At 42.4% G+C, this 13062-nt stretch overlaps 1 protein-coding gene across 1 annotated transcript in view; it reads left to right on the plus strand.

Annotated features, from left to right (window-relative positions):
* The window catches only part of AK9 (adenylate kinase 9), a 2653312-nt gene that overhangs the window by 1661004 nt on the left and 979246 nt on the right, over nt 1-13062 (plus strand). Inside the window, exon 26 of the mRNA XM_044066804.1 lies at nt 12010-12131. Within this exon, the coding sequence (XP_043922739.1) occupies nt 12010-12131 (122 nt within the window). The remainder of the gene's footprint in view (nt 1-12009; nt 12132-13062) is intronic.

The following is a 13062-nucleotide window of genomic DNA, read 5'->3' on the forward strand; positions in this document are numbered from 1 at the left end:
ATTTGAACTGTGTAGTAGTTGTTCACATTCATTGCACATTTTTTCAGTGATATTCAGTCAAGTTAATAAAACATCAGACTATGACTGTGGTAGGTGAATACTAGTTTGTATATGTAAGTAGATGTGTTTTATTATTATTCTGTCTTTTATGACTTGTTTTTTTAACAATAATGGATAATATGGATGAGAAGACTCAAACAGAAGTTGGCAAAAAACGAGTCTTCAAAAAAAAAAAAAAAATACCAATAGATCAAAAACCATACAGAACCTTCATTTCCAAAGCTAATTCTAAGGAGGGTGCTAATACTCCAATAACCCGAAACAGGTGGCATGTACTTGTTAACAAAAGTACCAACATTATTCTCACTGGCCTCGGTATTGCCAAAAGAAAAGACCATAGCAGTACCATTGGCTATAAGGAGGGACATCTACTATGGCTGCCCATTCTCCTGTCCCACATATGAAGCAGTGAGCATCTGTGGATGTGGAGGGGAGTATCAAAGTAAATAACTACAATACCAGCAGTTAAAATGATTCTTTTTAACTTCTGGCATTGCAGTTATTTACTTTGGTATTGTTTTACTTCTATTTTATTTTTTCTCCCTCTCTTTAAATGTGATTTTCCACAACCATTCCTGCATGAATGGTCACGTATTTGGGACCTCTCATTGGCAGTAATTGTGGTATACAAACCAATCAAAAGCTGTGTAGCAGGGCCAAAGCTGTTCAGTGCGGAACAGCAGAAGAGTGGGTTCACTTATGGTCGAATGCGGAGCATTCCGCATAATCCAGAGCACTTGGCTACACAGACACACACACACACACACACACACACACACACACACACACACACACACACACACACACACACACATATATATAGACAAACAAACAGTCCCCCACCTGACTGCATACACAGACACACTTACCTATTCATCTGTATATACCAACGCACTTTACAAACTTGTCCTATCCCCTAACTAACCCCCCTGCTTCAACCTCCAAAGTAGATATACACTCAAATATATGGCCTAACACATAAATTTCAACACTACTAGTTTACTAAACTCCCCAGCACTTATCTCTACCATGATGGGTAAACACGACCTTTTGGCCAGAATGTTGTGTTTTCCATCTGACTCAACATATGGGTTATTGGATCCGATCAGTTCTGATCTCTTCACCTTTTTTCAAGCTCTTGGATACAGAGCTCAGGCTCCTCCCCTACCTATAATTCCCTCTTGTCCCTACTATTCCTCAGACCTCATCAGCCATGTTTATGTTCAAGACATGATCTGAGCGGGCTCAGTACTCATCTTAGATAAGTGTTTGTCTTTAACTCAGATTTTGGATTTTTCATACTAATAACTATTTTTGGGTTCTGTCTTAGTATATTGTTACCTTTTTTAGCCATGTCTCCTAGAATGTCCGTCAAGGCCTCTGGTTTCAAAAAGTGTAGTGCCTGTGAGCATAAGATACCTTCCAAAGATCCACACAATCTGTGTGTGTATTGTTTGGGAATAGACCACCTCAACATAAAAGTGTGAGTCCTGTGCTTCCATTGGAACCAAGCTTCTTGTTGAGCATAGGAACAAGCTGGTACTCAAGGGTCTTCTCCCTGTCTAAGGGGGGGTCTTGACCCCTTTAGCTTCTACTTCAGCGTCTCTCTCTGCAAAGAAGCTGGACAAAGTCAAACTTACTGAAAATAAAGATAAGGAAAGAGAGAAAAGTAAATAGAAGGAAAAGGATAAGGAAAACAGACAAATGAAAGGAATGACTTAGAAAGAGGTCCCCAGATAAAACTCCCTTTTTGGGTCTGGTACGGAAAAACCCTAGACTTATGGATCCAGTATCTGGACATGAGAAAGTTCAGTTCCAATCACCATCCCCTTCATGGTATTTCTCCCCAAAGCTGGCCACTTCTCTGCTATGCTCTTCTGTACTCTAGGAATGACACCATTCCTCTAGAACATCTTCAGTGGTATCTTCATACAGGTCCTTTTGATTATTGAGAATCCTTTCTGAAGCCTGTGTTGATAGGATAATGACATTTCCTTATATGCAAATTAAGATGAGAGTCTTCCTGGCATCTCCTGCACATGGGTCTCTGGATCTGGTTCAGTCAGTAACCTTTTTGGTTACTCCTTCTTCATACTGACCTTTGGATCCAGTGATGCCCTTGAGAGAATCTAGCCACAGCTGACAGCAGTTTCTGCTCTGACTCTGGCAGTTTCCCTTACAGTTTTGACTCCTGCACCATCAGATTGTGAGGGGTCTCAGAGCTGAGTGGTCAGGGCCGAGGTATGGGATTTAAGTATGACTCTGAGGTTATCGGAGCCATCTGTTCCCTTGGGTGCTTTGGCTTTAGACAGCTTGGCTTCGATGTTAGCTTTGGTGTCAAGTCAGGTTCAGTGCCAGGAGTGTTCTTTCCTTAGGGTCTTCAGATCAGTATTCATCTCAGATTCAGCATTTGAAGCTTTTGAAAAGTTTTTTTCCCATCTAAAGAAGAGCTTCCTGGCATGCACTTGGCACCATCCCAACTCTTCTTGGATTCTGCAGTACTTTCCATATATCCTATCCATCTGGAGCAGCCAACCTCAGTTAGCATCGATGGTCGTTCATTGAAGAGTTCCCATTCTGAGTCTAAGCATTCTCTCGAGCCTCCAGCTGAAGAAGACCACAGGAAGCAGTCTTGCAAAAGGAGGAATGTAGACCCCTGTTAGGAGTCAAAGGATTCTGGAGGATAAAGCTAGATGAAGCACTCTCCTAACACTGTACATTTAACACACCATTAAAAAGATGCAGAATTTTTAAAACTTCCTTTTGATATTTCATTAGTAACTAATGTGTTCCACAGAGCTGCTGCATAAGTAATTGAAGGCTTGGTAGGTATTATAAGTAGAACTGATGATCAGCTAGTTTGGAATTAGTCATGAGAAATGTCTGACAGGAGACTGATGCAGCTGCTGAATAAATTAAAATAATATAACTTCAAGTTAAATAAGAGCAAATGTAAAATAAGATGACATCTCTGAAATGCATGGGTTACATTCCATCTTCAGGTGGATTGATGCCAGAAACTAAAAAATAAGAGCAGTTGTACCGATGTTATCACCTGAAGACAAGTGGGCATATCATATTAGGGAGTGTTCTAGGAAAGATGCAATATCATGCATATATTTTATCCAATATACATGAAATAACTATCTTCACGGAACAAATCAGTGCCCACCTCAAACAACAGACAGCCTGGTAATGAGTATGCTAGCATATCTTCCTTTGGATCATTGCTTATGTTATACTTATGTATGAACTGCAGATGGCTCAACTCAGTATTGCTAGATATTCCTGACCACTCCTTACTTTTTATTTGCACTATACTATTTATAGGTGTGAATAAAGTTGTTAAAACAAGATGTAGCTTGATAAAGGAGTTATAACGTGGAAAATGGTTTTAAAATATGTATGAAATTAGAGATGCACCGTCACTAAATCCTGTGTTATGAATAAGCCAACTGTGTTGCAAGTAAATGCTATTCAGAATGGTAGGAGAGCTGAGGGCTTACAAGAAAATATACCAGTTGCTTGTGTGTTGAAGCATTTGCTGGTACACAAAAGAGATTAGTTGATAGAGAAAAGGAGTTGTTAGCAGTAGTATATGGATGTGACAAATTCCATTGATAGATGCATGGTAAACAAATTCTGTTAGACATTAACCCCAAATACTTGTTGGGAATATTCAAAAAGACTCTGTACAAAGCAACTCCAAGGCTACAGATAACATATGATCTGAACACGAAGTATGCATCAGGAAAGGAACTATGAATAGCACATTTATTGAACAGACCATATTAACCATAGAAACCTGAACAACTGTTTGAAGAAATGGAGATTTTTTGGGTAATTTTGCGGTTACAGATGATGATGAAGAAAAAGTAAAATAATTTCAAAAATGTACCAGTACTGAGTTATGAAAGAAACTATAAACAGTTTTACAATAAAAGGTTGGCATTAGTAAAAATACTAAGTAAAGAAGTTTAATCTTATTTTACTTACATGAAAAAAAGAAGTCGTATCCAGGATTTAACATCCAAAACTGGCAAAATAATATTTCCTAATCAACTGGGAGAGCAAATGCTTGAGGTGATGTATATTTTGCATCTGGAAATAGTAAAGTGCAAAGTAGGAGAAGATGATATAATGTTGAGTCAAGTGGAAACTGATTTGTTTTATTTCAGAGATGCCAAGGATATCATATGCATAGACTATTATTTCAGGTTCCCTTAATCACACTGACAGACACAGCACATATAAGGTTGTATTAAAATCTATATTCAGTGCAAGGGATTGTTGGCATTGTCATATCCAGCAGTGATCTATAATACAAAATTCAAGAATTCAGATTTGTAAATGGGTGGAAATTCATTCACATAACACCCAGTCCACCCTATCCACAATCCAATAGACAAGTGCACAGATGTATATGAAGAATAAAATTGTCATGAAAAACAGCTTTATTAAAAGCTATTAAGATTGTCTTCTTGGAGTTTTGCAATATAAAAATAGTTCATTGCAGGTGCTCAGTCTCAGAATGTTAGTTGTTAATGAACAGAAGATTGAAATCAAAACAAAATAATCCAAATTCTGGAGAGACATTAGGTGAGATAGAAATATTTCTGTGACAGAAAATGCAGAAGACATTGAAATTTACAAGATGGAGACAAAGTCAGAATATAAAACATATAGAAATTTTACAGAGTTAAGCTGAAATAGTTGGAAAAACAGTTGAATCACGACCCTGAGGAAGAAGGAAAACTGATTAGAAGCAGCCACACACACACACACACACACACACACACACACACACACACACACGATGAGTATGTAAAAGTCAAAGTCCCAGAAGGCTGAAAAACCAGTACTGCCACAAGATAAAAAAAAAAAAAGAGAGAGAGAGAGAGATTGTGAACAATGTAATAGGAGTTGCAGAGAGACCTCTTGGGTCCCCAAGTAAAGGGAGATCAGATGTCCCATAAATTGTCCATCTAAATTTTCCAGATATAGAAGATCAATGAAAAATATGGACATGCAAACTGTCCTAGAGATTCTAAGTATAAAAAGTTGCATTTCACAGTGCCTTGTTAAATATGCACTAAATAATTATTGTAATGTAAATTGTCAATTGCAAGTTTAGTACAGAGTTAAAGTTGACTTTAAAATGATCAGTGTAATATAATCTGCGGTACCTTATAGATTATAAATCATATAGATACAAATAAGTATTTTATAAATTAAAAAGATGGGGGGGGCAGAATATGAGGTATGTGTATTTCAATTATAAAGCATATGTATTTGAAGTCTAATGAGCTAGCTTCAAGAAATTGCATGTCATTTAGTACTCTTGCTTTCTAGTGGTCAGTCAAAGTATCTAGGTAAAGACCAAGAGGTTAGACCTCATTCATAGGGTGTCTGTCTTATTTACTTGCAGTCCAAAGTGTACAGATCTTGACATTCTGAAAACTTTTCAATGTTGCATTTTCTTGTTTCAGTTTTTATCCTCATAAAATTTCTGCTTGAAGGCAAAATATTCACTTAAACACTTTTAAGCATACATTTGACATAGTGATACAAGACTGAGATGTATTTATTTAAACTACAGAACATTTTTTGAAATATTTGATCTGATGTTGTTAATCCTCATTCATTCCTTACGCATGGGTATTGGTTCCGAGCTCGGAACCGAGCCAGCCATTTTCCAAGCTCACATCAGCTTCAAACTCTCGAGCTAAACTCTTACCCACAATCCCCCTCTCCCTGTTACCCCAGATTTCGTTTGCCGCGTTGCCATTCGGTCGTGTCAAGCTACTTCTCTTGAGCTAAGTATAGTCAATTATTGTTTAATAGCTTTACAGACTACTTTTCTGTCAGAAATGTTAATATTTTATTGTCTCTTACCCTGTCGCATCTAGCAATCATAATTTCTTCAAGTTTTTCTGCTTTTTCTTTACCACTTTTACCACGAGGTATTCTCTCTTTACCATCGTTGGTAATCCCTTTCCCTTTTTCTCTCATACCTTCGAGTACTCTCTTGTACCATTGTTGGTACCTTTCTATTAATTATTTTACTGTCATGGCAGATAAAAAGGGTAGTCCAGGGTTTAAGCGGTGTTCTGATTGTGGATACAAACTGCTTACTTCTGATGCACACTCTTTGTGTGTTTATTGTTTGGGAGCTTCCCATTTGTCTGTTGACCCACCCTGTACTATTTGTGAGAACTTTTCTAATAGAACCTTGTTGGAAAGGAAAAACAAGCTGATACTGAAGGGACTTCTAAAATCTCCCTTTTCAGAGGCTATTTCTGGGTCGGAGGTCTCAACCCCTCCTAGAGCCCATAAAGAAACCTTGGATGTTCCTACTAAGGCTAAATCTTTGCCTTCATTCCCGGCTGGGGACTCCCGCCAACCAAAACCTAAAAAGGCTAAAGTTTCGGCTCCGAAACTCTCTCAGTCAGCCCCATAGCTTTCAGTGCCTAGACCTTTGGCACCGAGGCCTTCGGCTCCATTAGTGATTTTGGCTCCGTGTTCTCCTGCAGCCTTCTATATATCGGCACCAAGGGGCTCCTCGGTTCAGACCATTACCACTGTATCAGCACCGACCATTCAGTCGGCGCAGACTTTGACCGCATCAGCTCCAAGATCTTCCTCAGAACCGACTCCTTTGTTGTTGACTCCAGTTTTGTCGGTTCCAGCTTCAGCACCGACAACCACTTCGGCACCGAGGCCTGTGTCGGTGCAGACAGTGACCTCGGCACCAATGACTTCTTTGGTGCTGACAACAGTAGTCCAGTCTCTCTCGGCACCATTGTCCTCGGTGCAGTCAGATGAGATGGGCATCAAGTCTGCCTCTTCTGTGGACAGGCCTGTTTCTCCCTCAGTCTCCGTGAGGTCCACTAGAAGCTTTTCCGAACATGATGTGTTGCGTCTTGTGGACCAGGTACTCTTGGCCAGAGGTATCCCACCCCTCAGGAACTATCCTTCCTTGGGAGGTGATTACCCATCTCCAAAGACCCCTTCTTATTCTCCTCCTTCATTGCCTTTGAAGTCCATGGATATAGCACAGTCTTCCCCTTCTGTGGTTCCCTTTATGGATCTCACTAAGGAACCGCAGTTACCTTTGTGGCAAGAAAGTTTTGCTATGACCCAGGATGTCAGCTGTGATATGCATAGCTTGCTGCTCCACAGCCATCCACAGACTCCGGGTCGGCAGGCTGAGCCACTTAGGGGAGGGGTGACCCCTGTCCTAGACATACACTCCTCTTCAGGTGGACCATCCTTCCAACTGATGGAAAAGGCTTTCGCTGCTGCTGGTGATACCGGACTGTCTATACCTCCTCCCTCCTCTCATACACTGGTTTCACAAGTCGCATCTAGTGGACACCGGGTGCAAGGGCCACAGGACATATTTCCTCAAGAATCCCCTTTTCCGCTGTCTTCTCCAGCTTCTCTCGCTGAGGAGGTCCACCAGAAAACTTTGTGTAAGAGGAAGCACATGGACTCCACAGAGGAGTCCCTCACCGAAGGCACAGATTTTGATGAGGGGGAAGGATCTCCTCGGTCACCCTCTGAGGTATCCTTTGGTGATATCCTTGAAATCCTGAAACAGAGAGGTGACTGGCAGTCCTCTAATCTGACCTCTGAGGAATCTGTATTCCTGCAGGCCTTTCGCACCCAGCCCCCTACCTCCTGGGTTACTCCACCTGCCGATGAACTTGTCCGGCTCATCGTGCAGCATGCTTGGTAGTCTCCTGATACCGTAGAAGCTATTCCCCAGAGGCCAGATAAGATCTTGTCCCCTCCTGCTTTGGATCCCCATTGTTCCAACGGTCTTCCTATGTATGCTTTGGTGGTGGCAGCCGCAACAAAAAAGGATCTGGCAGAAGAAGAAAGCCAGACTGTCCATCTGCCTAACAAAGAGTCCCGGGCCCTGGACAGGATAGGGAAGTGCACCTTTGCTTCAGTGACCTTTGCTATCAGGTCCCTGAATTATACGGCACATTTTACCAGGCTTCAAAGAGATCTGGTTTCTGAGCTCTCTGAAACCTTGGCTGGTGCTGTGTCTGATGAGATCCGTGACAAAGTGGCCTCCTAGCTGGCCACCATTGAATCTATATCTAACTCCTCTATGTGACTAATATCTCACACATCAGAAGGAGCAGCTAGAGCAGCGGGTTCAGCTGCAGTCTTGAGATGACATGCCTGGATGCACTTGTGTAACTTCGCAGAACCCTTTAAGTCTTCTTTTCTTAATGCCCCCATTGAGGCCTCCTCGTTGTTTGGGCCCAAAGTTAAAAGCACACTGGCCAGATGTAAACAGGACGGTAAGACCCTTTCTGCCATAGGTGTCCATTATTCTTCCCCTCAACGTGCTTTATCCTGAAACCAAAAGAGTGGAAAGATATGGTTCAAGAAATCTCAGGGTCATTTCTGTGACACGCAGGCCGAGTTCTCCCCCAGAGGCAGAGGGGGAAACTCACAGGGAAGACGCTCCTTTCAGGGCAGAAGGGGTCTGCATAACCAGGGTTCCAGGGATTCTTTCCCTGGTCAATCCTACCAGCACTCCTGAAGAACGACCCAACTCCTTTCCTCTGGAGGTGGTTGGGGGATGTTTCTCCTTGTACCATTCTGCCTGGCTAACCATCACCACCGATTCCTGGGTAAAAATGGATTATAACCAGAGGTTATCATATCCCCTTCGATCTTTGTCCTGTCCCTTCAAAAAATCTTCCTGATGTTCCACCCAGTCAAAGGGAAGAAGCAGCACTAGAGATAGAAAAGCTGCTAAGAAAGAGAGTCATCCAAATAGTCCCTTCAGACCAGATAGGATCCGGATTCTACTTGACTATTTTTGGTGCCAAAGAAAACCATGGACTGGAGACCAATTTTGGATCTCAGTGTATTGAACAAGTTTGTGAGAGTACAAAAATTCCGGATGGTCACAATACAGTCTATCCTCCCGCTTTTGGAAAAAGACGATTGGATGTGCTCTATAGATCTTCAAGATGTGTACTACCACATAAAGGTGGACAGACCATCAAGAAGATTTCTGCGCTTCTGTACGGGAGCCAGTCACTACCAGTTCAGAATACTGCCCTTCGGACTCTCTACAGCCCCCAGAGTTTTCACAAAGTGCATGGCAGTTGTCACAGCTCACTTGCGACTTCAAGGATTCCAGGTGTTTCCATACCTAGACGACTGGCTCATTTCCGCCCCCACCAGACATCTACAGGAAAAAGCCCTGGCATACTTTCTCCTCACTGCTCAAAGGCTAGGCATAACCATAAACTGGCAGAAATCCAATCTCACCCCATCTCAGTTGACAGAATTCATAGGGGTTATCTTGGACACAAAAAACTGCAGAGCTGCTATTCCAGAGCACAGAATTCTAAGGATAAAGCAACAACTAATTCCAATCCTTTCAAAGGAAAAATCCATGGCTCACTCAGTCCTACAGCTGTTGGTTCCATGCCAGCCTCCATCACCATTGTTCCCCTGGCCAGGTTTCACATGAGGCTTCTACAATGGCTACTACTCACCCAATGGTATCCTTTCCAGCATCCTCTTTCAGCCATGATTCGAGTAACCCACAGGTGCAAACAAGATTTTAATTGGTGGATGACACACAATCTATCACAATGGTCTCGCCCCTTCACCCCCCAGCAACCCAAGGCCACAGTGACCACGGACGCCTCCCTGATGGGGTGGGGGGGCCTATGTCAGTGACAGACAGTCCAAGGCACTCGGTCCGAACTGGAGGCCCATCTGCATATAAATGTTCTAGAGCTGAGGGCGGTGCTTCTGGCGTTGCAAGCATTCCATCCCCTGCTGCCGTCTGGGACAATTGCGATTCAATCAGACAACATGGCGGTGGTCTGGTACATCAACAAGCAAGGTGGAACCAAATCTTACCCCCTTTGTTGAGAGACCATGAGGATATGGCAATGGGCAATGGCTTCCAACTGTTTTCTTCTAGCAACGCACATTCCCAGGAGTTCCAACGTGATAGCAGACAGACTCAGCAGGTGCATTCTTCAACCTCACAACTGGTCCCTGAATCCCTTGATAGCGGCGATCTTCCACCGCTGGGGCCATCCTTGCTGCGACCTCTTTGCATCCCCGACCAACTACAAATGCAGCAACTACTTCACCCTGATTCCCCCTCCGGGACAGTCACCCAGGGATGCTCTAGTCCATGACTGGCCCTCGGGTCTTCTTTACGCATTTCCACCCTTTCCCCTCATTCCCCAGTTTCTGAAGAAAGTCCGTTGGTTGAAGAGCAAGGTGATCCTCATAGCACCATATTGACCTCGACAAATTTGGTTCCCCTTACTTTGGCCTTACCTACTAGATCGACCATGGATTCTCCATCACACCCACAGAACCTAATTCATCCCAACTTGAACAGCCTGAAGCTCAAGGCTTGGCTACTCCAATTCCCTTGATTGCCAGGCAGAATGGTCTTTCTTTACCAGTACGTGATATTCTCATTGCTTCTCATAAGTCTTCCACTAGAATTACTTATCTGAGCAAGTGGAAAAGATTTACCTGTTGGCTGAAAGATAAACAAGTAGACCCCTTTTCAGCACCAGTGTCGATAATACTAGACTATCTGGCCGACCTGTTTCAATCGGGTCTATCGGCCTCTACCATTAGAATTCATTTGGCTCAATTTCTAATTTTCATGAGGGTGTCCAAGATTCCTCTCTTATGTCTCATAAATTGTGCAAGACCTTCATAAAAGGTGTGAATCATCTGAAGACACGTTTTAGAGAACCTAGTCAACCATGGTATTTATCATTAGTTCTAGAAGCTCTGACAATGTCACCTTTTGAACCAGCCTCTTCTTGCGACCTCAAGTATTTGTCATGGAAAACCTTGTTTCTGGTCGCTATTACTTCTGCCAGACGTATTTCTGAACTTCAAGCCTTATGTATCAAGAGTCCATACTTGATTTTTCATAGAGATAGAGTGTCTCTGAGGACTAATCCTTCATTTCTGCCTAAAGTGATCTCTGAAATGTCCATTAATCAAGCTACTGAATTGCCAGTTTTCTTTCCCAATCATTCAAACAGAGGAGAGTATTGCCTACATACCCTAGATATACACAGGCAAATCCATTTTTACTTAAACAGGACTAAACCTTTTCTTAAATCTGACCAGTTATTTTTGTCCTTTTATGGACCTAGATTAGGATCTGCTGTTGCTAAGGGCACATTAGTTAGATGGTTGAAGGACTGTGTGACCTTTATTTATACACAATGTAATATCTCGTTGCCTACTACCATGAAAGCTCATTCAACAAGGTCGGTGGCAACTTCTGCTGCCTTCCATGTCAGAGCTTCTTTACATGACATCTGTGCAGCTGCAACTTGGGCTACTCCTCATACCTTCATCAATCATTACACACTGAATTTGGCCTCCAGGGGAAGAGCATCTTTCGGTTCTATGGTGTTCAGGAATGTCCTTCCATGAGAGCCTCCCAGGAATAGAGGTAGCTGGGGACTCTGTCCCATGCGTAAGGAATGAACGAGGATTAACAATATCAGATAAAGAAGTTATGCCTTACCATAACATTCCATCTGTATTGTTGATCCTCGTTCAGTCATTACGACCCTCCCTCATTCCCCCTCCTGTGGTTTCTATTGGATCTCACCATCCGGTTCTCTTAGGTTATTTGACCAGAGGTAGCCTCTACCTTCTTTGACTTGCAAACTCAATCTGAGTTAACAGGGAGAGGGGGATTGTGGGTAAGAGTTTAGCTTGAGAGTTTGAAGCTGACGCGAGCTTGGAAAATGGCCGGCTCGGTTCCGAGCTCGGAACCGATACCCATGCGTAATGACTGAACGAGGATCAACAATACAGATGGAACATTATGGTAAGACATAACTTCTTTTTTTTTATTGCATTCTTCCTTTCTTTTATATCATGATTATGCTCATTGATCATGCACAGGAAGAAGTCACATTCACAGAAGAAGAGGAGATGGTCAAAAGTTACCTTACAGATGGGGAGTCCTTGGCACCTGAAGTGTTGGATACTCTTATTCCCAAATGGTGGACAGCAGAGCCCTTCAGGTAAGTGTTCACCTAAGAAAAACAAGTTGTTCTTTAGACTGAAAAGATTTTTATTGGCAAAACTGTGCATTTGTATGGTGTTTTTGTAACTAAATTAATTTCTTTTAGAATATTATATTATGTATTCATAAAACAAAAACAGCAGTGCTGAAGTATTTCTTTTAACTTGATTTGCATTAATGATAGTAGGGTAATGTGGGACTGTATCACTTCGATGAAATGGCAGAAGTTCCAACACCATATGTTCGAACTTGTAACCTCGAAGTGCAAAACCATCGAAGGCTTAGAACAGCAATTTTTTTCCCAGGGAAAAAAAAATCGCTGTTCCAAGAAACACACACACAGCACAAGCACACCAAAAAAACAGCAATCCACACACATACACTTAAAATCCTACATCTAACCCTACACTAAACTGTACATTCACTACTATCTATCCACTTACCTTAACCCAAACCCTAACCCTAAGATCCGTCACTATCGCACATTCACCTGACCCGCACCCTAACCCTAACTCACCTATCCTGCCCTAACTCTAAAGTCTGTCACTATCGCACACCCAACTCACCTGTGCCCTAACCCTAACTCACCTATCCCACTCTAACCCTAAAGTCTGTCACTATCGCACACCCACCTCACCCACACCCTAACCCTAACCCACCTAACCCATGCCCTAATCCTAACGTCCGTACAATCGCACACTTACCTGAACCAGACCCGTAACTTTCCACCACAGTGCTGAAAATCACAAAGCCACAGAAATGGCCCACCAAATTCTTTCCCTGGGAAAGAATTTGGTGTTCCGCGGCTTCACGATAATCAGTTTTTGAACTTCACAGTTCGAACATATGGTGATCAAACTGCTGAAGTTTTGATGAACTGATAGGAACCCAGGTAATGTAACTATTTTTGAAGACTAAGTCTGATGGCT

Source organism: Protopterus annectens, chromosome 1.part0 (assembly GCF_019279795.1).
Source record: "Protopterus annectens isolate FY-2018-M chromosome 1.part0, PAN1.0, whole genome shotgun sequence".
In the NCBI taxonomy this organism is placed as follows: Eukaryota; Metazoa; Chordata; order Ceratodontiformes; family Protopteridae; genus Protopterus; species Protopterus annectens.